General features: G+C 30.8%; 2 protein-coding genes across 2 annotated transcripts; one reads left to right on the plus strand and one right to left on the minus strand.

Annotated features, from left to right (window-relative positions):
- Nucleotides 1-3,907: 3,907 nt before the first annotated feature.
- On the minus strand, nucleotides 3,908-13,927 carry LOTGIDRAFT_140954 (hypothetical protein; the record flags this gene model as incomplete). The annotated part of the gene is made up of 7 exons (XM_009050745.1): nucleotides 3,908-4,009; nucleotides 5,054-5,120; nucleotides 5,595-5,765; nucleotides 6,348-6,451; nucleotides 12,494-12,634; nucleotides 13,521-13,591; nucleotides 13,876-13,927. Coding segments are annotated over 7 exons (708 nt in total), but the record flags the coding sequence as incomplete, so codon positions are not given.
- Nucleotides 13,928-15,576: 1,649 nt separating this feature from the next.
- On the plus strand, nucleotides 15,577-16,843 carry LOTGIDRAFT_140995 (hypothetical protein; the record flags this gene model as incomplete). The annotated part of the gene is made up of 2 exons (XM_009050746.1): nucleotides 15,577-15,867; nucleotides 16,586-16,843. Coding segments are annotated over 2 exons (549 nt in total), but the record flags the coding sequence as incomplete, so codon positions are not given.
- Nucleotides 16,844-27,323: the final 10,480 nt, after the last annotated feature.

The following is a 27,323-nucleotide window of genomic DNA, read 5'->3' on the forward strand; positions in this document are numbered from 1 at the left end:
AAGCTTCTTACTAGATTCTGGATCTCGCACTAAAACAGGTAATGAAAGATTTTCATAATGATGTCTGCTGGCAGGCATATAATTTTCATATTCTGACGTTCGAGGTGCAGTTTTGCATCGATTATGAAATACTTCATAGGATTTGTAAATATCCACTGAAATAAATAGTGTGGTATTAAAGGTATGTATTATCTTATATTGTTGAAGCACTGGCTATAATGACAATCTGGAGTTAAGGCTTGTTAACTAAAAATATCCAGCCTTTAATTTTTCAACCCAAAAGATATTTTTAAGTTCATTATGCATTTTGCAAGCTGTTAGAAAACTACTGTACTGATTTGAGTAAAATAAACTCCTAATTGCAGAGAAATAAGTCTACTATGTATTCTAAAGGTTTCAACACCAAACTAAGTGGGTTATTTTAAATTGTCTATGCTCTATGCTTTTGTCAGATGTTAATCACTTATTTATTACTTTTCTTTTTTGTTGGTTGTTTCTTATTTTCTAATAGCACTTTGGGTTGTTTCTTTTTTTCTATAGCACTATGTTGTTTCTAATTTTCTATAGAACTGTGGGTTGTTTCTAATTTTCTATAGAACTGTGGGTTGTTTCTAATTTTCTATAGCACTATGTTGTTTCTAATTTTCTATTGAACTGTTCGTTGTTTCTTATTTTCTATAGCACTGTAGGTTGTTTAAAATTTCCTATAGATCTGTGAGTTGTTTTCAGTTTTTAGAACTGTTGGTTGTTTCTTATTTTCTATAGAACTGTGGGTTGTTTTCAATTTTCTATAGCACTATGTTGTTTCTAATTTTCTATAGAACTGTTGGTTGTTTCTAATTTTCTATAGAACTGTTGGTTGTTGTTATTTTTCTATAGAAATGTAGGTTGTTTATAATTTTCTATAGAACTGTTGGTTGTTTCTAATTTTCTATAGAACTGTTGGTTGTTGTTATTTTTCTATAGAAATGTGGGTTGTTTATAATTTTCTATAGAACTGTGGGTTGTTTTTAATTTTCTATAGCACTATGTTGTTTCTAATTTTTTATAGAAATGTGGGTTGTTTTTAATTTTCTATAGCACGGTGATGTTTCGAATTTCCTATAGAACTGTGGGTCCTTTTTCAATTTTATATAGCACTGTGTTGTTTCTTATTTTCTATACCAATTTTCTATAGATCTGTAGGTTGTTTTAAATTTTCTATAGATCTGTCAGTTGTTTTCAATTTTCTATAGATCTGTCAGTTGTTTTCAATTTTCTATAGCACTGTAGGTTGTTTTCAATTTTCTATAGATCTGTAGGTTGTTTTAAATTTTCTATAGATCTGTCAGTTGTTCTCAATTTTCTATAGGACTGTGGGTTGTTTTTAATTTTCTATAGCACTATGTTGTTTCTAATTTTTTATAGAAATGTGGGTTGTTTTTAATTTTCTATAGCACGGTGATGTTTCGAATTTCCTATAGAACTGTGGGTCCTTTTTCAATTTTATATAGCACTGTGTTGTTTCTTATTTTCTATAGCACTGTAGGTTGCTTTAAATTTTCTATAGATCTATCAGTTGTTTTCAATTTTCTATAGCACTGTAGGTTGTTTTAAATTTTCTATAGATCTGTAGGTTGTTTTAAATTTTCTATAGATCTGTCAGTTGTTTTCAATTTTCTTTAGAACTGTGGGTTGTTTTTAATTTTCTATAGCACTATGTTGTTTCTAATTTTCTATAGAACTGTTGGTTGTTTCGAATTTTCTATAGAACTGTGGGTCGTTTTTAATTTTCTATGGCACTGTGTTGTTTCTTATTTTCCTTAGCACTGTAGGTTGTTTTAAATTTTCTATAGATCTGTGAGTTGTTTTCAGTTTTCTATAGAACTGTTGGTTGTCTCTTATTTTCTATAGAACTGAGGGACTGTAACACTTTAGGTAGTTTTGTATTTTCTATGGGTTGTTTTTAATTTTCTATAACACAATGGGTAGTTTTGGATTTTCTATAACACTATAGGTAGTTTTGAATATTCTATAATTTAACACTATGGGTTGTTTCTAATTTTCTATAACACTATGGATTGTTTCTAATTTTCTAAAACACTATGGGTAGTTTTGGATTTGCTATAACACTAGGGGAAGTTTTGGAATTTCTAAAATACTTTGGGTAGTTTTGAATTTTCTATAACGCTATGAGCATGGGTTGCTTCAAATTTCTATAACCCTAACAGTTATTTTATAAATTTTGTGACGTTGTGAAGAAGAAAGGCTGTTGATTGGATGATTTGTTTGTTTGAATCAGGGAGTGCAGTGACTCAGTGAGTTTGACGCTAGCTCACTAACCTGAAGGTCTAGAGTTCAATCCCGGCATAGGTTGTTGAGACGATACCTTTTTCTAATATGTGTAAGATTTTGAGAGTACACACTATTCAGAAGCTTAAGGATTAATTAAAGACAAAAGACAATTTCTTACCTAAATCAACATTATAGTATAACTGAAATAGTAAACAATATTAGGTATTATAATGTTTTACAATCCTGTCGTTAGAGTGGGGTCAGTCGGGGCAGGGCCCCAGCAAATTAGAATTAAGCCCAAGAAAACCTTCTTCAGTTCAGCAGAGATTGATTCATTTATAGTATCTTTGTAACAAATTAAAAAGATAAGGATATTTATATGTTTTAGAAACCTCAAAATTGTCAGAAAGGAGTTCTCTGGGTCTTTAATTCTGCAAATTATGTGAGTACAAAATCTGAGCCCCAACAACGCCAATTCATGAGGCCACAGGGCTGATGGTTTACCCTGAGAATTGAGATTTTAAATATAAGAAGACCAACTATGAAAGACAATTTTTGAAAATTTAAAAAAAGAAATTAATATCGCATCCTATTGTCTGAGCAAATTAAAAAGTTTTTTGAATTTTTTTCAATATTTTTTAAAAGAATTGGAATATCAGTCTCAAAATAATAATGATAGTCTTAGAATGTCTTTGCATTGATAAAAATATAATCTTTTGTAAGTTTACATTACAAAGAAACTCATTTCCCTAGCAGCAATTTCAACCCCAAAAAGTCACAAATTATGGCTGAAAATGGGCCTCTGTAAAAGCAAAGTTTGAAGACATAATGTGTGCTTATGTTAATATTTATATCAAAGCAAGAGATTGGGTTCCTTTCCTCAATCTTCAGATTTTACAAGCCATAAGATTTACATAAGATTTAAACCTTTCCCTCTTCAAACATTCCACAGATCCTTTCTAATACTGTACTCAGTCAGACCTATAACACGTGGCAGTGGATAGCTCAGTTAGTTGGGAGTTGGATTGTCATCTTCTGGGCTATAAGGATTTGGGTTCTATCCTCCTCATGGAAAAAAAAATGGCACTGCCAGAGCTTTAGAGGATCCATCTAGATTTTCACCCCCTCGTACCATACAAGGCATATATACATATATAATATATCTACCTGTTCTGTATCTACATCATTGTTCATTTCGTAATTTTTAATCCATTCTGTAAATAAATTCTCCATTACCAAATGTACTAATTCATACTGATCCTGAAGTGAAACAGTTTTATAGTCAGAACTCTGAAGTTCACCATGCATTTGACCAATCGTACCTTAGTCTCAGAAACTGGAATTTTTTAGCTGAGCTAATCAGTTATAGTGTTCACAGCTCACAGTCGAAATTTGAGCCTTCAAATCCATGTGTATCTACAATTATTTGCATTTTTCATGAGAATCTGCCCTTATTGAACAAATCAGACAACAATTTTCCTTTTGTGTTTTTTATTTTATATTTTTGTGTCTCGATTGTAATCTAACAAGTTTTCTACCACAGTCCCGTTCCAATGATGTTATTTTTAAGCAAACAAAATTGTATGATTGTATGATTGCAGACAGCTAGTTGTCCTGACACTCTCCTCAAAATTCAAAATATTGTACCAAAACTTACTGGTGTTTGAACCATGGATTGTCTCTGTTCTCTCATTTTTAATATAATATCATACAAACTAAAATCTTTTCCAATTTTCTGTAATTTTAACAGGTAAAGAATGATTATTAAATTGCAGAGTTTTGAAATAGAAAAACACTACCATTTTCACAGTCACAAAATTTGATGCTCTAATTTCATTGGAATGTTTAAAGAACATCATTATGATTTTTCCTCTGCATACTTAATGCCTATTTCCATTAGTCCATGAAAAAAATGTGACTATATCGATCTCCATCAATGATTGGTTTAGATAACACAAGTTATATATGGAAAACACCCATTCAGGGGGATTGCCAGGTTAGAGGAGAATATGTTAATCAAACAGAGTTATTTCTGATAATCTGATATCTGTAGTTCGCTCCCTTTACAATAATATTTATGATTTTGATTTATGAGCAACCATCTAGATGGACCAAAACATCTGTCTCTATTCCAGCCTCTGATAGCTATTCGGACAGATGTCAGCTGGTGTAGAGACAGAAAAAATAGGCGATATTAAATTTGGGATATTTTTGTTGTTCAGTCATACCATCATTTTCTCCCTACACCATTTATGTCACGTCTCCTGTTCCATCAAATTTTATTTTAACAAAACTGAACTAGCATCGGCCATTTAAAACTGCGTGCGAAGGTCACAGTGTCACTTAATAGAACCAAAAATTACAGTGATGCCCAACATTAATTTAGAACTTTTGTAAAGGTAATTTAATATCATGTTAGAAAAAACGCATCTTCGGAGGTGTGGAAAATCCCCATTTAACAGACTCTACTCCAGCTGACAACTGTCAAAATATCCATCAGAGGCAGATGTTTCGGACTACCACCTAGAGTGCTTTTGTGTCTCATTTTGAGGCCCCAGGGACCAAATGCAAATCTCTACAAAGATCCTGCACTCCGTAATTGGTACCATGTTTGTTGACCAAATTTCTCCTGGCTTCTAAACCTGTCAATCTACAATTATAGTGATTTGGCAAGGAATTTTCAAAAACGATTGTCTAGAGGGAATGGCCCTTTAAAGATGAGGTCTTTCACTGTAATATTTTGTGAGAAAGTAAGGTAGACCTAACAAAGACAACCTACCCCTTCATTTAATAATGTCCAAGCATAATCTATAGCACATATTGTACCAGTTCTTCCACAACCAGCACTGAAATATGGAATATAGTTAGAATACAATTAAAGCTGCCATGGTGTGCTAAGTGATCAATAGAATGAAGGTTGTTTCCCTTATGGTCCAGTTTTTCACTCTCTTTCAGGTTACATACTCTTGAAGCCAAGTAATTTGACTGAAAGTGCCTAGGTCACTCAAAGCACAACAAGAGAGATGTACCATCGTTTCCTAACAGTCAGTGATGTAGTCAGAGGTACTGATATGCATGCTATATGGCATATCCTTCTTTTGTAACCCCAATCAAACACAGAAAACAAGGAAATACAATTCCTTTGATGTACAAGTCAAAATCTCTTAAAAACTGGATTACAAAGTTGAGCAAAAAAGTTGACACCACTGTCCTAGCAAATTCACCAACGGACAAAATTTAGGCCCACCATTGCTTGTCTCTAGTATCTCGAATGTCAGTAACCAGTTTGTAAGGGAAGTAACTCCCAGTGCAATACTTACCTACAATGTACAACTAAAGGAATATCATGTCGTTTACGTTCAACTCTCATGTGATTTATCATAATATTGAGTAGTGATGGGTGATCAGGTATACCGTGATCTGGCCAACCAATATAATGAAATTGTGTCACTCTATGATGGGAGCCGTCACATGATAAATGTATTCTACGCCTATAAAAATCTTTCATTGGTAGTGTTTCTTCTTCCTAAAAATAATATATTTTCACACCATCGTGATTTACAAAGGTAGTTAAGCGTCTTTGACATGCAACCTTTGATCACACATACTGATGACTTAAACAACTATTTCTATGTTGACTCTCATTACTTTTCACGTTAAATATGGACATAATAATAATAATAAGGATAAACATTAGGACTGCTTTTAAAAAAACCCACTAATGATTCATTGAGGGTTCACTTGATCTGCCGTTCAGAATTCATAGAATCAAACAGAAGTTCAATAAAACAAGTTGGAACAGAGTTCAAAACGCATTCCATATCTGTTTAATACATAGTAAGTGTAGGCAGAATTCAAAATGGCGGAGAAAGAGACAGATGGGAAAGTTTTGAATGTGACATATGTTTTTAACTTTCTCTAAAAGGTATTGTATAGAGGTTTTCTAAAATTTGTATGTGTAGCATCATTTTGCATCATTCCAATATTCAACCAGACGTCTGTGGTTTCTGCAATTCCAATAAACTTAAATGTTTGATAACGTCACTAATCGCAAAATAATTATGCTTTATCACATAAGGACTTCGCGATTAGTGAATTCATAACTTACAGTTGTAACTGTTATTTTTCCAAATTCTTTTGATTCACCTGAATCTGTCCAATATTTCTCACATTTTTTCTGAAAAATAAACAAATATTAAGACTATCCCAGAATACTATGACAGGAATGCCACATTGTGCTGGTGCTTCATAAACTTACAATAGCCCTAAAGCTTTAGAAGGCGTGGGGCCTTATTTTCCAAACTCAACTTACTGGTAAAAAATCCAGATTTTAAGAAATACAGTAATCTGATTGGATAATAAAACTTAATTCAAAACCAGAAATCGTAATTTAGATTCAATCATAGACAAAAAGAAAGAGGCAATATATCTATGAAAGTTTTGGTAATATTTCTGAGAAGCAAGGGTAATTCTGTTTTTCAAACTATCTAGAAAATATTAGTTCATTTATACAGCAGGATTGAAAGAGCCAAGATTGGGCTGATGGACTATGGCAAGCACCGGCCAAGACATCAAAATGTGTCCTGTCTTGAAGCCATTCAAATCAATATCAAGCACATATTTCATTGTGGACATTTCATTCTAACATTTGAATGTGTAGATTTCAATCTGTTTATCCCGTCTTCATTAGCCCACACAGTGTAGAAACATAGGATGTAAAACTCCATTCATTTCATTTCAATCTGCTTAAAGTGGGTTAATTCAAATAAGTATCACACTATTGTGAAATATATTTTACATCCTTGTAATTCTAGCATTATTTCTGTTCAGATCACCAAACAACCAGGTCAAATCTGCACACTGCATTTTTGAGATCTTTAAAAATTTCAAAACCTGATCATATATCATTTTTACATACTGTAACAATATTCTTAAACCCATCTTGATTTCATATACCATCATGTATACAACCTACTAGACCAAATAATCCTTGAAACTATTTCATTGCAATAGTACAAATACTTACATATGGCTTCTTTTATTAAAGATGGGTTCCCTTATTTATATTTATGAAAATGAAAATGATAATACTTATATGAATAGAAAGAAGGTGTGTTCTAATAACTTGGAAAAATACCAGTTTATCTCACATGTACATAATTAATTCATAATTAGCTAAATTAGAAGAGAATTACCAGCGGAATTCCAATGAATGACCGATCAAGAAAGGTCAAAAAGTATTTTTTTGTTTATCCAGATTGTACATACATGGACATTTATGATTGGTTAAAACTTTTAATTATATGCAATAAGAACATAATGATATTATTAAGAACATATGATAATTCATTAGAACACCAATTAATCAAATAATTTGCTTAATTTGACACTAAAAAATAAGGAAACCCATCTTTAACTTTAGGTTCAGATATGTAAAATTTAGAGAATGTTTTACCAGTATAGGAATTTATATCTTAAGTAATATTTCCTCATCTTAGAATACCAAAATATCACCGTATCATGAACAGGATGCACCCTTAACGATTTTCTCAAATTAATTCATATAATTAAATCACGATTCTGTTTACATGGTATCACGCAATTTGATTGGATAACAGCGGTCACGCGAATTCAGTTTATATCTGTGTAAACAGAATGTAAATATAAGCTCTGCCCCTTAACAGACTACTTTAATCATTGAGTCTGATTGACGTGGCCACTACACAGCGTCGATGCCTTTCCTTCGAACGTCACCAGAGCCGAAATCTACACTTCACTGAAAGATTACAGTGTTTTCCAAATTCCCTCGAATGTGCACTCTCAAAAAATAAACAAAATCATGATTTATGGACTTATTTCGAAATTATTGAAACATTTTTTCAGTTTATGGATGTATAAACAGAATAAACCTGTGTACACTGTATAAATCTGTGTAGCAGTTTATACATAAGTGTACATAGGTTTTTTTCTGTTTATACATCGATAAACTGAAAAATAGCTTGCCAGGCAAGGTAAAATATGCCCACTGGCAGCTTTGATTTTGAATAAAGATATTTAGCAGTACAGTAACAATCACCAGTATGAAATATTCAACCTTCAGTCATACACTTCTTTTGAACTCTTTAGGATGATACTAAATAATATTGAGTATGAGTTATTGCCCTTGTTCTTGAAAAAGTGTTCAATTTTTAGCTCGTGAAAACTCTAGAAGGCAAATATTCAATCTTCAGTGCGGGACTGAATAATAAAACCAAGTTTTGTCAAAAGCTATATTTCTTCTGATTTTCAAGAATTGTGCCTTCTAGAGTGATTACGAGCTAAAATTGAACGTGTTTTCAATAGCAAGGGCAATAACTCATAATAATCATTTTTCGATTTTTCTGATTTTCAGTAGGGTTTATCCTTGGGTGATAACAAACACTCATACTGTAAAATCCATCAAGAATTGTGCCAATATAGTTAATAGAAGTGGTTAATGTCCACTGTCTTATAAATAGTTACTATATACATTAATTTATAACTTTATAACTGTGATATTAGGTAATATAGTTGATGAGTGGTTAATGTCTATTGTCTTATAAATAGTAACTATATATATTAATTTATAACTTTATAACTGTGATATTTGGTAATATAGTTGATGAGTGGTTAGTGTCCACTGTCTTATAAATAGTTACTATATGTATTAATCTATAACTTTATAACTGTGATATTTGGTAATGTTGTTGATAGAAGTGGTTAGTGTCCACTGTCTTGAAAATAGTTACTATATATATTAATTTATAACTTTATAACTGTGATATTTGGTAATATAGTTGATGAGTGGTTAATGTCCACTGTCTTATAAATAGTTACTATATATATTAATTTATAACTTTATAACTGTGATATTTGGTAATATAGTTGATAGAAGTGGTTAATGTCCACTGTCTTATAAATAGTTACTATATATATTAATTTATAACTTTATAACTGTGATATTTGGTAATGTTGTTGATAGAAGTGGTTAGTGTCCACTGTCTTATAAATAGTTACTATATATATTAATTTATAACTTTATAACTGTGATATTTGGTAATGTTGTTGATGAGTGGTTAATGTCCACTGTCTTATAAATAGTTTCTATATATATTAATTTATAACTTTATAACTGTGATATTTGGTAATATAGTTGATGAGTGGTTAGTGTCCACTGTCTTATAAATAGTTACTATATATATTAATTTATAACTTTATAACTGTGATATTTGGTAATATAGTTGATAGAAGTGGTTAGTGTCCACTGTCTTATAAATAGTTACTATATATATTAATTTATAACTTTATAACGGTGATATTTGGTAATATAGTTGATGAGTGGTTAATGTCCACTGTCTTATAAATAGTTACTATATATATTAATTTATAACTTTATAACTGTGATATTTGGTAATATAGTTGATAGAAGTGGTTAGTGTTCATTTTCTTATAAATAGTTTCGAACAATTTCAGTCAAGTCGGTAAGAAAAATTTGTGATTCCATTCACCAAATTAAAAAAATGTCATTGGAATGAAAGGTATCGTCAATTGTTGATACACGACCATACAATATGATGCGCGTATCGCTGCATGTCGTAATGCAATACATCGATTCACCGTGCCAACCCTACCCTCATGGATCGTTTTTTATTCTATTTCCTTGTATGGGCTTTATTTTAACAATGGACTTCAATGGGAACAAAGGCCTTATTTTAACCCACGTGAAATTATGTTTATTATCATAATACAATGAATAATTGAATAGATCACTACAATCAAAACAACAGTGGGAGTCTATCTTTAAAGGTATACTACCTCTTAGGATGACCAAAAAATTGAAATTTTTCAACTTGGCCAAATTTTTCAATAATAATTTAGTTTAATGGATATATCGTCTTATATAGAGATTCTATTCTTTAGTCATGGTACCTGGTAAGTTCAACTGATAAATATAATAATATACTCTTATTGACTAAGTTTGACACTATAAATTTGATGTTCATTCTAAGAAGTAGTATTCCTTTAATTATATTTTATTTTGAAGTTCAGTCAACCATCTATTATATTGATTATATCACTGTGCTTACTAGGATATACATGTAGAGCTCTATTGGTATTATAAACCTATAAAATATACCATTACATATTTCATATACAGTACTCTACTGTACTCTTATTTCTAATCCTAACTAGATACAGTGGAGATGCATTTAACCATTCGTGTGACCAATTGTACATTATAGTCTCAGAAATGAAAAGATAAATTTTTGAGTTAAGATAATCACTCATAATGATCACAATTCAATGTAAAAATTGAAATTTCAAATCCATGTGTATCCAGAATTCTCCTCTTTTGAATGTGAAAAAGATGACTTGTCTTTTCACAAGACTCTGTCATATAAAGAAAAGATATAAATAGAAAAAGAAAGATAAAATGTAAAATAATAATCAAGCAGGTTTATTTCTAAGTAAAATAATAATCAAGCAGGTTTATTTCTAAGTAAAATAATAATCAAGTAGGTTTATTTCTAAGTAAAATAATAATCAGGCAGGTTTATTTCTAAGTAAAATAATAATCTTGTAGGTGTATTTCTAAGTAAATTAATAATCAAGCAGGTTTATTTCTAAGTAAAATAATAATCATGTAGGTTTATTTCTATGTTAAATAATAATCAAGCAGGTTTATTTCTAAGTAAAATACTAATCATGTAGGTGTATTTCTAAGTAAATTAATAATCAAGTAGGTGTATTTCTAAATTAATAATCAAGTAGGTGTATTTCTAAGTAAAATAATAATCAAGCAGGTTTATTTCTAAGTAAAATAATAATCAAGTAGGTTTATTTCTAAGTAAAATAATAATCAGGCAGGTTTATTTCTAAGTAAAATAATAATCTTGTAGGTGTATTTCTAAGTAAATTAATAATCAAGCAGGTTTATTTCTAAGTAAAATAATAATCATGTAGGTTTATTTCTATGTTAAATAATAATCAAGCAGGTTTATTTCTAAGTAAAATACTAATCATGTAGGTGTATTTCTAAGTAAATTAATAATCAAGTAGGTGTATTTCTAAGTAAATTAATAATCAAGTAGGTGTATTTCTAAGTTAAATAATAATCAAGTAGGTGTATTTCTAAGTAAATTAATAATCAAGTAGGTGTATTTCTAAGTAAATTAATAATCAAGTAGGTGTGTTTCTAAGTAAATTAATAATCAAGTAGGTGTATTTGTATGTTAAATAATAATCAAGTAGGTGTATTTCTAAGTTAAACAATAATCAAGTAGGTGTATTTGTATGTTAAATAATAATCAAGTAGGTGTATTTCTAAGTTAAATAATAATCAAGTAGGTGTATCATCAGATATAACAAGTGTAATAAAGAGATGATTATATCTGTGTTTTTACATCTATTGTATGTATATCAATCAATATGATTTCTCAAGCATTTAAACAAATTTTGAAAAAAATTGGGCGTATACTATTTGATAATGGTTTGTTTTATAATGTGATCTAAAGATATTCAAAATTCTGTTTTCCAACCAATATATATTTGTATTAGTGAAAATTTTACCAAATTTCGACTCAGCACCATTGTTGCAAAAAACTTGTTGGTTTGGTTGAAATTTGTGATAGTCATTTTATTAGTGTCTTCGATGAACGTATAAAGTGAATTCTTCCTTTATATGGATTGTAAAGAAGTGTTTAATCTTTTTATGTGTATCAGGGACACTGATAGCATCAATTTGCACCATTACAATTTTCAATCAAACGTCTGTGGTTCTTGAAATTCCACTAAAAATATACCCTAATCACTAAAAAAAAGCATTTTATGGTAAAGCTATCGCAGAAGGCCTTCAGATATTATCAGCAGCAATTAGAGATACTGATGTCATAAATGGTTCATCATTTCTATAACTACAGGAACCAATAATTAACTACACAATTAAATGCTGTGTAAGCAAGACAATTCCGTCAATCAAAAATCTTGTCCAAAAACGGTAAAAAAAAGAATAAAAGTTGTATAGTAGTGGACTTTTCCAAGAGAAGTGCCATCAGGTGATTCAAAAAGAGTAAGCATGATCTGCTTCACCAGTGACGACTGCCACTACTATAATGGTCAAAATCATGAGATACAACCAGATCAATTCATGTCAATTCTAATTCTAGCGTCACAGCCAGTGCTTGTGAAATAAGATTTTTACCTTCTTTGGTTCACCTTCTTCCAGACGACAAGACATAAATACTATTTCTATCTTCAGCTCCCATAACATTCGTATAAAATCATTAACAGTATGGGGCAAAGGACCTTGGCTGGCAATATAATTCTTTTCTCCATTTGGACCCTAAAAATAGAATTATTGCTATAGCTAGAGAATAGATTAGAAAATCAAAGAGTTCTTTTGTAATCCTTTATAGCAAATTTACTATATTTCACATTCGGTAAGTAGATGTCTAGTGAGCAGTTGTCCAGTAAGCATTTGTCCAATGAATAACTGACCGTACCCCTACTGAAGAAGATTGTTTACGTGGTTACATTGCTGACCCAATACTGTATATTTGAGAATATAAATAAGATGGAAATAAACCAAGAGATCAGCTTTCTAATTATGATTCTTCAAACAAAAGCATGATCCGGGTGAAAATCATGGGCAATCATTAAAGTGATACTACATCTTAGAATGAACATAAAACTTAAGTTCTCGATATGGTCAATATGAGTATATATTCATCAGTGAACTTACCTGGTGTCATAAAGTTACAACAGAATCCCTGTTAAATTGGAAAATTCATAACCTAAGTAAATATTGAAAAAACGCTTAATCTTGATATTAAGCTTTTTATTAAATAGTTAATTGCATATCTATGGATAATTATTAAGTTTTTTGGATTTATCGGATTATATAAGGATCCTATTATGTTATTTATGACACCAGGTATATCTACTGGCTCTTATTCGCCAAGTTCTTAAATTTTATGTTAATTCTGAGACATAGTATGACTTTAAGAATTTTTAAATTAAAATCTATATATCAAAATTTTATGAAGGTTATTAGCTGCGTGGATTCTCCAAACTGGGATCTGAGTTGACAAATCCAGTCATAAAGAGATAGGTGCTTTTCTAGATCGGTTAGCATGCACCGTTTCACTAGTAACACTTCCAACAGGACTCAAGAGCTTGATAGTCTCTATCAAACAGATGAAAATGTCTACATTCCGTTACAACTGTACCTTAATATAGCTGGCATTGATAAATTCTTCTCCTTTTTCCTTCCCATCTAGGATCACTCGAGATTCATCAACTGTAAATAACAATGACAATAATCTTCACAGCCTCATCGCCAGGAATGAATTGGTGCTGGCTGGGGAGCTCAGATTTTGTATTCAGAAAATATGAGGTATTACAAGACCACAGAACTCATTTCTGACAATTTTGAAGTGCCAAAAACATATCAAAATCTATATCTTTTTGATTTTGTACTGTAAATGAATCAATCTCTGCTGAACTAAAGAAGGTTTCAAACAGAATTTTTTTTGTCCTGTGAACACGGTTATCATGAGAGGTATCAAACACAACATTACTTACAAGGTAAAATATCCTTATATCTGTTCTTTTTAATATTTACAGGTTTCTTTCCTTCGTCAGCAGGAAATTTATTTTCTTCCTTTTCTCTCACTTGTTTTTCTCGCAAATCCTGAAAATCAACAATATTTCTCCTTAATATTTTAGATTTCGCTCAAAACTAGTCCAATTAGACCAAATTTTTGTTCCGTTTACAAGCTTTTATTTTTCATTCATCCATTTTTTTTTAGTGTCTAAAGACGGGCCTCTTGAGCATTCATCAGTTTGATGACAATGAGAGCCAATCAGATTTCTTTCCATACCAACTCTGGGATATATTTATGCTATTTTGTTCAGGGCAGTAGCTTACTTGTACAATTTTAATTTCATGACTGTCATATTTTCAGGGTTGGACAACAACATCTTGAAGTATATCTTAGAGAATTTTGAAAGAGATCAGTTTACCAACAGCTGAGATACTAACTGTTGAACTTTGGGATGGGTTTTTTTTGGGACACCCGATATGAGTCATATTATACTAAATGACATATCTTGCATAACAGTTAAACAAAATATTCTTGGTAACATAGCAATTATAAGGGAATAAGTGTTATTTGGCAACTAGTGCGCATAAGGTAGCGTCCATACACTATGATTTGCAAGTTCCCTTTATGACTCAATCTAGAAAAACATGAATTAAAAGTAAAAATAACATTCACAATAAAAAGAAAGGAGGTAAATTTAGTCTATAGAGTTCAAAATAACAAATGAAATCTATGTACTATTCATGTCATGTAGTTTAGCCTACGTGATTTCTAATAGTTTTTTTTTAACCATGATTGTGTATAGTTTTATTAAAGCGAATGTGCAAGGTTTATTGGCTTTATTGTGAAATACTTTGACCTTAATCTTAATTAAAGTTAAATTTGAAGTTATATTAATATAAAATATAAACTTTTATACAGCTATCAATTAAATTATAAACTTTTATACAGTTATCAGATAAAATTGAAACTTTTATACAGCTATCAATTAAATTATAAACTTTTATACAGTTATCAATTAAAATAGAAACTTTTATACAGCTATCAGTTAAAATATAAACTTTTATACAGTTATCAGTTAAAATAGAAACTTTTATACAGTTATCAATTAAAATATAACCTTTTATACAGTTATCAATTAAAATTGACACTTTTATACAGTTATCAGTTAAAACTGACACTTTTATACAGTTATCAGTTAAAATATAACCTTTTATACAGCTGTCAGTTAAAATATACAGTTATCAGTTAAAATATACAGCTATCAGTTAAAATATAAACTTGTATACAGCTATCAGTTTAAAATATACAGTTATCAGTTACATTTGAAACTTTTATACAGCTATCAGTTAAAAATAGAAACTTTTATAGAGTTATCAGATAAAATATACAGCTATCAGTTAAAATTGAAACTTTTATACAACAATCAGTTTAAAATATACAGTTATCAGTTACATTTGAAACTTTTATACAGCTATCAGTTAAAAATAGAAACTTTTATACAGTTATCAGATAAAATTTACAGCTATCAGTTAAAATAGAAACTTTTATACAGCAATCAGTTTAAAATATACAGTTATCAGTTAAAATTGACACTTTTATACAGTTATCAGTTAAAATATAAACTTTTATACAGCAATCAGTTAAAATAGAAACTTTTATACAGTTATCAGTTAAAATACACACTTTTATACAGTTATCAGTTAAAATAGAAACTTTTATACAGTTATCAGTTAAAATAGAAACTTTTATACAGTTATCAGTTAAAATACACACTTTTATACAGTTATCAGTTAAAATTGACACTTTTATACAGTTATCAGTTAAAATAGAAACTTTTATACAGCAATCAGTTAAAATAGAAACTTTTATACAGTTATCAGTTAAAATACACACTTTTATACAGTTATCAGTTAAAATAGAAACTTTTATACAGTTATCAGTTAAAATTGAAACTTTTATACAGTTATCAGTTAAAATTGAAACTTTTAGACAGTTATCAATTAAAATATAACCTTTTATACAGTTATCAGTTAAAATAGAAACTTTTATACAGTTATCAATTAAAATAGAAACTTTTATACAGCAATCAGTTTAACATATACAGTTATCAGTTAAAATCGAAACTTTTATACAGTTATCAGTTAAAATAGAAACTTTTATACAGCTATCAGTTAAAATTGAAACTTTTATACAGCAATCAGTTTAAAATATACAATTATCAGTTAAAATTGAAACTTTTATACAGTTATCAGTTAAAATAGAAACTTTTATACAGTTATCAGTTAAAATAGAAACTTTTATACAGTTATCAGATAAAATATACAGCTATCAGTTAAAATATACAGCTATCAGTTAAAATTGAAACTTTTATACAGCAATCAGTTAAAATATACAGCTATCAGTTAAAATTGAAACTTTTATACAGCAATCAGTTTAAAATATACAGCTATCAGTTAAAATTGAAACTTTTATACAGCAATCAGTTTAAAATATACAGTTATCAGTTAAAATTGAACTTTTATACAGTTATCAGTTAAAATAGAAACTTTTATACAGTTATCAGTTAAAACAGATACTTTTATACAGTTATCAGATAAAATATACCGCTATCAGTTAGAATAGAAACTTTTATACAGCAATCAGTTTAAAATATACAGTTATCAGTTACATTTGAAACTTTTATACAGTTATCAGTTAAAATAGAAACTTTTATACAGCAATCAGTTAAAATAGAAACTTTTATACAGTTATCAGTTAAAATAGACACTTTTATACAGTTATCAGTTAAAATAGAAACTTTTATACAGTTATCAGTTAAAATTGAAACTTTTATACAGTTATCAGTTAAAATTGAAACTTTTATACAGTTATCAGTTAAAATTGAAACTTTTATACAGTTATCAGTTAAAATTGAAACTTTTATACAGTTATCAATTAGAATATAACCTTTTATACAGTTATCAGTTAAAATAGAAACTTTTATACAGTTATCAATTAAAATAGAAACTTTTATAAAGCAATCAGTTTAAAATATACAGTTATCAGTTAAAATAGACACTTTTATACAGTTATCAATTAAAATAGAAACTTTTATACAGCAATCAGTTTAAAATATACAGTTATCAGTTAAAATTGAAACTTTTATACAGTTATCAGTTAAAATTGAAACTTTTATACAGCTATCAGTTAAAATAGAAACTTTTATACAGTTATCAGTTAAAATAGAAACTTTTATACAGCAATCAGTTAAAATAGAAACTTTTATACAGTTATCAGTTAAAATTGACACTTTTATACAGTTATCAGTTAAAATTGACACTTTTATATAGTTATCAGTTAAAATAGAAACTTTTATACAGTTATCAGTTAAAATAGAAATTTTTATACAGTTATCAGATAAAATAGAAACTTTTATACAGCTGTACAGTTATTAATTGAAGTCCAGAAAGTTTGTATTCTGTTTTCATTCGCTAATTGAAATCTTTACAGATTTAAAATACTATTTCATATCTCGCATCATAATTTCAATTGATAATTATATGGTGTTAACAAGTGGGAGGTAGTTTATCTTTCTGTTGTAAAATCACACCACTATAAAAACCCAGCCTAAAAACTCAGCCTAGAAACACAGCTGAGAAAGCTTTAAAGGGATTATAAAGGAGGTTTAAAAAAAGTGTTTGATGATGTCACTTATTGTGAAGGGCCTTATGTGATACAAGCATATTTATCAATTAGTGTATCATCAAACACCTATATTAGTTTTAGTGGAATTGCAGGAACCACAGATGTCTGACTGAAAATTGGTGCAAATTGATGCTACCAGTGTCCCCAATACACATATAAAATTGAGAAAACTCTTTTTGGATGGTAATGTCACAAATTTCATAAATCAAACTGAATTGGGTCGTCTAAATCATAACTTTTCAAGTTGCTAAGGCAAATTTTTTGTTACTTGTTCTTGTTCCTTGTCAAAAATCGTAAGGAAGTGAAGGTGAAGGCAACTAAACATATCATAAAATAATGTTCATGTTGTTTAATAAAACCAATTGGTTCTTAGTTTTATATTTTACTAATATTCCCTATAAAACCCATAATTAAACATTTAGTGAATTGGAAATTATTCATGTCAAAATAAATTGTTTGAGTTCTATAGCACAGTCGGTCATTAGTGACATTTTTTAGTGGAATTTCAAGAACCACAGACTTCTGATTGAAAAATGGAATGGTGAATATTGATGCTATCAGTGTCTCCGATACACATAATTTTTTTTTTTAGAAAACCTCTTTACAATCAAACAATCAAATGGCTATATAACTTCCTTGAGTGGCATTTAGTAACTGGGGTATAAATAACTGGACACAATTATATGGATAACAATTACTTTAATAAATAACTTGACACGTTTCGACGGTGATGCTTTTGTTTTTATCAAGTAATGATTGCTATTATTAAAGTAATTGTTATCCATATAATTGTGTCAAGTTATAAAACTGACTATAGTGTTTTACTTCCATATCTTATCAATGCAGCCATTTTCTAGATAACTGTATCATATCCCCTTCAATTTGAATGCTTCAGTCGTAGCTCTGTACTAACTATAACACCCCCCCCCCCCCTCCAATCCTCTCTACCCCCCTCTTACAACCTGCCTACAGCCCTATGAGAATTTGTTTGTGTAATAATACTATACTATTGCTACTGGGGTAGACATTGTAACTCAGTCAAAGTAATTTAGGAAGTTTGTTCTGTAATATAGATATAGTGTATAAACAATCAAGGAATATTGCCATTCCAGTATTTTTGTCCATATCTGATACAATTTTAGTCTTAAAGGGATTGTTAAGAGGTTTTCTTTACTTTTTATGAGAATCTGGGACATCCATAGAATCAATTTACATTTGAAAGAAGCACAGATATCTGAATGAAATTGGAATGGTGCAAATCTGCAGGTTTAGTGTTCTTGATATACATAAATGGTTAGAAAAAATCCTTTCATTTCTTCACTTAATTTTTGAGTTTATTTAAAAATTTCTACGAATGTTCATCTGTCAGTGATGCAGGTCAGAGGGGCTGACATGGAAAAATTGCCCAGTGGTTCTAGACAGAGGCCCTGTGTGTTACAGGCTGTGTCGAGATCCCTCGACAGTTGGAAATCAGAAAAGAGCAGGCCAATACCGCTGTCCTGGCAAAATTTCCCTCATTGCACCCTGCAAGGCTTTGCCCGTCTTCAATAGCCCACATGGTGCAGAAAAGTAGGACCTTAACATTTAATGAATACTGCTTTAATCCTGTGCCAGTGCTTTCTATTGAATATTATTACTTCTACAAATCTTTTTATCTTTTAGATAATTAAGGGTTTGTGCCACTTGAAAGAAGATTATTATTTGTATATAAGGATTATATATGTATAACAATGTAAGGATTATATCATGTGTATCATTAAATCTTTTAGTAATATATCACTGCTGAATACTCCATCAGTATTGTATTTGTACAGGGGACCAGGAAGGTGGGGAAAGCCCCCAGCCCTCTTACTTTCCTTAACATTGAGTTCTTAAATGCCTGGTGCAATGACCCCCCCCCCCCCTTCTTCCTCTGAAAATTTTGTGCCCCCTCCACATACAATCTATTCATATAAACGTCACAGTGCCCCATGCCTATCATGTAATGCCCTGCACATCCCGTTATACCACATATATAAAGTAGCAACTGTTCAAAATGATATCCAGAACATCTTTAAACATTAAATCATACATGAACAAGTATATCAACTCACCCTGAATTCTCTTGTGAAGCCATCTCCACTCGGATCGTCTTCTTGCTTCAAATCTTGACAGTGGGTAATAAATTTCTCCAAATTAGGTTTTAAGTCACTCGACATTCTGTCACTGTCCGTTATTCCATATTATTTACAAAATGTTGGAAATAAGTCGATTTCGATGACAGTTTGACATACGAGGAAGTTAATAACATAATAGAAATTTTGAAATATGCCAGGCGGGTGTGGGACATGTGAAAATATCCGTTTTAAAAATGGATTGTCACTGATGCATATACGTCGTATTTCAAACGGTTTCATTTAAATGATGCAAACATCGCAATTTAATCTACATATAGGGCATATTTATGTCGAAAAGTAAAACTTAAACCTGCTATACATTTCAAAAGGAGACTGGGCAATAAAAATGAAGGCAACGAATAACCGAGTAGGCTGGGCACTTTATAATATTTTTCGATAAAAAATTCTCTGTATATATATTTTCGAACACTTACGGTTCTATAAAGTTAACTTCATTGTCACTGTCTATAAACATTCCTTAAATCTTCACAAAAAAATGGTTCACTGTTTAACCTTGAAAGACATGATTTAACCTTAAACATCGAAACATGACAGAATTGAAAGTGATGACAGTTTGAGATTTGAGGACATATTTTTTAAGATTCATCTGTATTATAAATATCTATAAGTTATAAATCTTTCATAAAGTGAAATTCGATAAAACGTGCCAGTGGCGCTTCTATGCATCCCACTGGTACCGCCACATGGAGGGGGGAAGGTGTGGAAGGTTGCAAGGCCGAGTCACCCGCATTTCTGAGGTCGGTCAATCATGTAGTTTGCAATCCCCAACCCCCTGCTGCTGAAAATGACACAGTTGTAGTGCAGGTGTTTCTGAAAGCTGAGTATGTCCTGTATTTCTCTCAACCCACACAACTGTTTGAAATATGTAAAAAATAATATTATGTTTCATTGCAGCGTGATTTGTCAAGCGGAAAGGTTTTTAATTACCGATCATGTATCTTATCTATTTTATCTAAACAAGGAACTTGTGGTGTAAGTCCATACACGACATAAAATGTGTCCTTTCAGAGTGGGACAGGAGTCTATAAAAGTCGCTTGCCCTTGATAGAAAATTGGATATTTCATTTCAGGGATGCAGAATTCATTTCAGGGATGCAGAAAAAATATGATTAAGTCCTTAAGGGATAGGTTCGCCATCCGTTTGACCAATCTTAGTCTTAGTCTTGGAAATGGGAATTTTTTTTAGCCGAGCTAGTCAGTAATAGCGTTTACTGTTCACTGTTAGAATTTGAGCCTTCAAATCCATGTGTGTCCAGAATTATCCGCGTTTAAAAGTTAAAGAGACGACTCGTCTTTTCTTGAAAAATAGAAAGTGAAATTCCTAAGATGGTTTTTTTTGAAGGAATTGTGCGATTGTCGCACATTTCTGATAGGCATATTTCTGAAGACTATATACCTACATTCAAGACCCAAACCGACCCACCAACATGGCGAATCTCTCCAGGAAGATTCCTTTTAAGATCAAAGGCAAACACCAGCCATACAAAGTGAAAGCAGATAGGTATTTTGGGGGTTTGGAGTATAATTTGCCAAATCATCAAAAGTCCACAAAAAGTTGTCACCTCTTCAATGACAATATCCTGTACCACCCTGTATCTATTTCAATAATATGAATAATCTTTCCCCTTATCCAGGTCTAAAAACCTCCCACCCAAATCTGCTGTATGTTATTCGAGTCTATGACGTACATAAAATATAACAATGGTCAATGTATTGAAATAAAATACAATTTTTACATTGAATGAAATCACGTGATGTAAGACCAGTTTTAGAACAAGTTTTAAGTAAAGTTTTTTTTATCGACTGTTGTATAAATCATTACCTTATCATAAAGATGGATACGTCTCGAAACAAAGTGCGTGATAAAATCTTACAGAAGGCCCAATAAGATTACTGCACCCGCGACAGAGAATGCTCATCCAATGGCGGAGCCAAGGTGGAACGAAAGGGAGGGGGGGGGGGGGGGAGCAGCCCCTCCTCGCAGACCCGAAAGCAAGTTTTTCGGGATAAAATCTCATAACTAGGTTAGAAATGGGGGAATCTCAGATATGTCGCTTCCTAGGACGTAAACCTAACTCTGCCACTGTACTCATCAGTTACCCAACCAACATGGCACACAGAGACTGGTTGAACCATACCCAAGGGGTGTCACTTCTAGGAAGCCTTCACCCCTATTCAGAAGAGAATATGTTAGGTGTCCAGTAGAGTCAAGAATTGTCAAAGGGACTGATATCACCAAGCATTTGACTTAAGGAGTCAGACAAGCCAAAAGAGTTCCATGCATATAGTTATATTTATAACTCTATGGTCCAACCCTATTTTTTTTTGGGGGGGTGGGGGGGTGACAGCCACGAACGGACAGATTCAACTATTGCAAGAAAGCAGAATATATAGTAACTAGAGACAACGGCGTTCTTAGGTATGTTTGTTTAAGTCGAATCCAGCTAATGATCAGACTCCCATGGATACTAGCAGCCTCGTTGAAAATGCAGTTGATCCCCCGACCCCCTTTCATACAGGTCCTATCAAAGGTCAAAGCAGTTCAAAGTATCTTTATAGATTAACAAGTCATTGGGTTTCTATTCTGGATAGAAGCTGAACTCAAGCTTTATCGACTGGTAAGGCAAATAATGAAACGACTATGTACAGAATTTCAATATTTTCCAAACACTCGAACGTTAAATCACTATATGTATATTTGCACTAATCGTCTATTGAAATAATTCTATAGTAAATATTCAGAAGGAAAGTATACAATGGGCCCACCTTATATTCCTTATTTAACTGGTTTGACACGATTCTGGATTTGTAAAGAGGTATACTATCATTTAAAAGGGATTTTAAAGAGGTTATCAATATTACATGTATATCGGGTACACGTCTATGCAGTTGCGGAGCCAGGTTGATGTCCGAGGGGGCGAATATCTAAGGTTGCCCGAATTTCTAACCTAGTTATGAGAGTTATGCCCGAAAAAACTTACATTCGAGGCCGGGAGGGGGGAGGGGAGCAACTGCCCCCCTCTGCGCCCCCTTTGACTCTGTCACTGCGTCTATGATTCTTGCAGTTTAACTAAAGCGGCAGCAATTTTTCTAGAAAAAATAAATTTGATGAAAGTCATTCACGTAGATGGTCATAAACACCAACAACAGATATAATCAACCTGTTAATTTCACGCAAAATGAAATGCTCGTTTGCCTTGTCGTCTCTTGCTCTTTTTTTTAAAAAAAATCCACCAATATCAGGGAACGCTAGAAAAGCGGCATGTTTGTCTTTAGTTATTTTTTCGCAACCATCTACTAGTTGCGTGCACATGAGCGGTCTTGGTCGGAGATTTTTGTCGCCCGTGCTTCCACGACAAGATTATCGCGTCCCCGACTGGATATATAATATCAAGCATGTTTGATAACTGTCTACGATAGTTTTATCTTCTGCAAGACAGACTAGCTGTCCGCACGTGATTCTCGACATGGTGGAAATGACCGACTCGTGTGTCCGTGAAATAATTTTACCTTTTTTTATTTTTTTTCATTCAACAATATACTATATGTAAAGTAATGATACATTATTTAGATGGAAGTTCAACATTTTAAAATGGACAAAGAAGAAACTTACATGGACGTAAAAACAACTGTGTCACAATATAAAATATATTTATACAGACAATGGAAGATCTTTTAATATCAAAATTCACAGAATAAATTTGCAGAATTAAAAATACAATGCTAAGCCTATGGGTACAGATTTACATAAGCCTGTAAAGAAATATTGTTTAAATCAAACATCAATTCTTAGCCTCTTACTTTGTTATTAGAAATATTTCAGCAATCAAAGTTACAATAAAGGAATTAACAAGAAGCAAGGCAAAGTACAACAATTACTTGAGGCACATTTTTCTTCAATTTCAGAAGAACTGAACATTGAATTTTATTTTTGATAAGAGATACATACAGCTGTAATTCAACTTCACAATGTTATGGTATTATGAACTCTGTCTAATACCTTGATATTGTTGAGAAATTAAATATTAATGGCTGAAATTGAGCTCTATCAGCTTGTGAAGCAAATATTTAGATGTTATCCCTTTCCATCTACTTTATAAAATACACAAGGAATGTAAAAAGGAAAAACTAAAACATCTTATTATAACTTTGATTTGTAAACACTAAAACTAAAACACTATAAAGAAACACTAGATATATAAATACACTTATTCTATATATTTCACATACTCATACAGACAATATTTACAACATAACAAAGAGAACTTGATTCCTTCAACAAAACTGGAGTATATGAAATGTTGAGTTAAACAATTGAGAATTATCTTGTATGCATTCTTCTTTATCTGTGCCTATTTTGTATGTCTTGAGACCAAGGCAATAATATAGCAAGCTGATTATCAAGAACAGAGTAAATTTGTTTAAAGATGGGGTTCCCTTATTTTCATTTATGAAATGAAAATACTTATACTTCTGAATAGAAAGTAGGGGTGTTCTAATGACTTGAAAAAATACCAGTTTGTCTCACATGTACAGAAATGATTCATAATTAGCTAAATTGAAGAGAATTACGAGCAGAAATTCAATTAGTGGCCTATCAAGAATGGTCAAAAAGTATTTTTTTGTTTATCCAGACTGTACATACATGGACATTTATGATTGGTTAAAACTCTTAATTATATGCAATAAGAACATAAGAATACAGCATCAAAATCAAATTGTACTACAGCCATCTTCAATCTTGACTTTACTATAAAATAAAACAAATATATCATACTCTAAAACTTGAAAAAAGATGCATAAAATCAGTGTTTTAATAACACTATCCACCAGATAAGATACCATTATCATAACATAACTAAGTGTTTAACATTGCACATAACTCTTAAAACATCTTTATTGTTATTGCAATAAGTGTACAACACTTGATAATATAAATAATGGTAACTGGGTAACATATATAATAAATAAGTGTTATATTGGATAACACTTGGCTATAAAATACATGTTGATATCAGTTTATAATAAATAACATAATAACACTTGACCAGATGTTTAAAATATTCTCAATCAATAATACTAAATTAAATAAACAGTGTTATAACATCATGTTATATATCACTTGACAACATGTTTATAATATTTTCAGTTGATAACACTATGAAATAAACAGTGTTATAACATCATGTTATATATCACTTGACAACATGTTTATAATATTTTCAGTTGATAACACTATGAAATAAACAGTGTTATAACATCATGTTTAATATCACCTGACAACATGTTTATAATATTTTCAGTTGATAACACTATGAAATAAACAGTGTTATAACATCATGTTATATATCACTTGACAACATGTTTATAATATTTTCAGTTGATAACACTATGAAATAAACAGTGTTATAACATCATGTTTAATATTACTTGACAACATGTTTATAATATTTTCAGTTGATAACACTATGAAATAAACAGTGTTATAACATCATGTTATATATCACTTGACAACATGTTTATAATATTTTCAGTTGATAACACTATGAAATAAACAGTGTTATAACATCATGTTTAATATCACTTGACAACATGTTTATAATATTTTCAGTTGATAACACTATGAAATAAACAGTGTTATAACATCATGTTATATATCACTTGACAACATGTTTATAATATTTTCAGTTGATAACACTATGAAATAAACAGTGTTATAACATCATGTTTAATATCACTTGACAACATGTTTATAATATTTTCAGTTGATAACACTATGAAATAAACAGTGTTATAACATCATGTTATATATCACTTGACAACATGTTTATAATATTTTCAGTTGATAACACTATGAAATAAACAGTGTTATAACATCATGTTTAATATCACTTGACAACATGTTTATAATATTTTCAGTTGATAACACTATGAAATAAACAGTGTTATAACATCATGTTTAATATCACTTGACAACATGTTTATAATATTTTCAGTTGATAACACTATGAAATAAACAGTGTTATAACATCATGTTATATATCACTTGACAACATGTTTATAATATTTTCAGTTGATAACACTATGAAATAAACAGTGTTATAACATCATGTTTAATATCACTTGACAACATGTTTATAATATTTTCAGTTGATAACACTATGAAATAAACAGTGTTATAACATCATGTTAAATATCACTTGACAACATTTTTATCATATTTTCAGTTGATAACACTATGATGTTGGCTAACTTGGTTGGTAACACTTAAATATAATATAATATTTCATAACACTTGCCATACTCATACATGCCATGCCAGTTAAATATTAAAGGGACAGGTGCACCATTCACTAGACCAATCGTACCTTACTCTCAGAAATGGGTACTTTCTAACTAAGCCAATCAGTTATAGTGTTCAAAGCTCAGTGTTGAGTGTTCAAATCTATGTGTTTCCAGAACTATCCGTGTTTGAAAGTTAAGATGCCAACTCATCAATTTAAAATACTCTGTGATATATAAATAATATATATTTAGAAATAGTCAGTAAAATTCCTTATTTGAGATATATCTGTGAAGGAATTATGAAATTTTTGTACATTTCTAGTACTTCTGAAGACTATTTACATATAAACAGGACCCAAATCATCGTCCGAAAATGGCGAACATATCCCTTTAACTAACACAAGTATTAAAAGTTCCAAATATTCATCAAATATTCCATTCTATTCCTAAACTACTCTGAGATCAAAAAAATAATTATGCTGTAAACCTTAGCAATATGAAAACTTCATTTAAATCATCCTAATACTTAAAAAAAAAATAGAAATTTACACAATTACAAAATTACACAATTTATACCAGAGCAGCCAGTAAATTACACAATTTATACCAGAGCAGCCAGTAAATTACAAAATTTATACCAGAGCTGCCAGTAAATTACACAATTTATACCAGAGCAGCCGGTAAATTCCACTATTTATACCAGAGTGACCGGTAAATTACACAATTTATACCAGAGCAGTTGGTAAATTACACAATTTATACCAGAGCAGCCGGTAAATTACACAATTTATACCAGAGCAGCCGGTAAATTACACTATTTATACCAGAGCAGCCAGTAAATTACACAATTTATACCAGAGCGGCCGGTAAATTACATAATTTATACCAGAGCGTCCGGTAAATTACACAATTTATACCAGAGCAGCTGGTAAATTACACAATTTATACCAGAGCAGCCAGTAAATTACACAATTTATACCAGAGCAGCCGGTAAATTACACAATTTATACCAGAGCAGCCGGTAAATTACACTATTTATACCAGAGCAGCCAGTAAATTACACAATTTATGCCAGAGCGGCCGGTAAATTACATAATTTATACCAGAGCGGCCGGTAAATTACACAATTTATACCAGAGCAGCTGGTAAATTACACAATTTATACCAGAGCAGCCAGTAAATTACACAATTTATACCAGAGCAGCCGGTAAATTACACAATTTATACCAGAGCAGCCGGTAAATTACACTATTTATACCAGAGCAGCTGGTAAAGCGGC

The sequence above is a fragment of the Lottia gigantea genome (genome assembly GCF_000327385.1).
Source record: "Lottia gigantea unplaced genomic scaffold LOTGIsca_154, whole genome shotgun sequence".
Lineage (NCBI taxonomy): Eukaryota > Metazoa > Mollusca > Gastropoda > Lottiidae > Lottia > Lottia gigantea.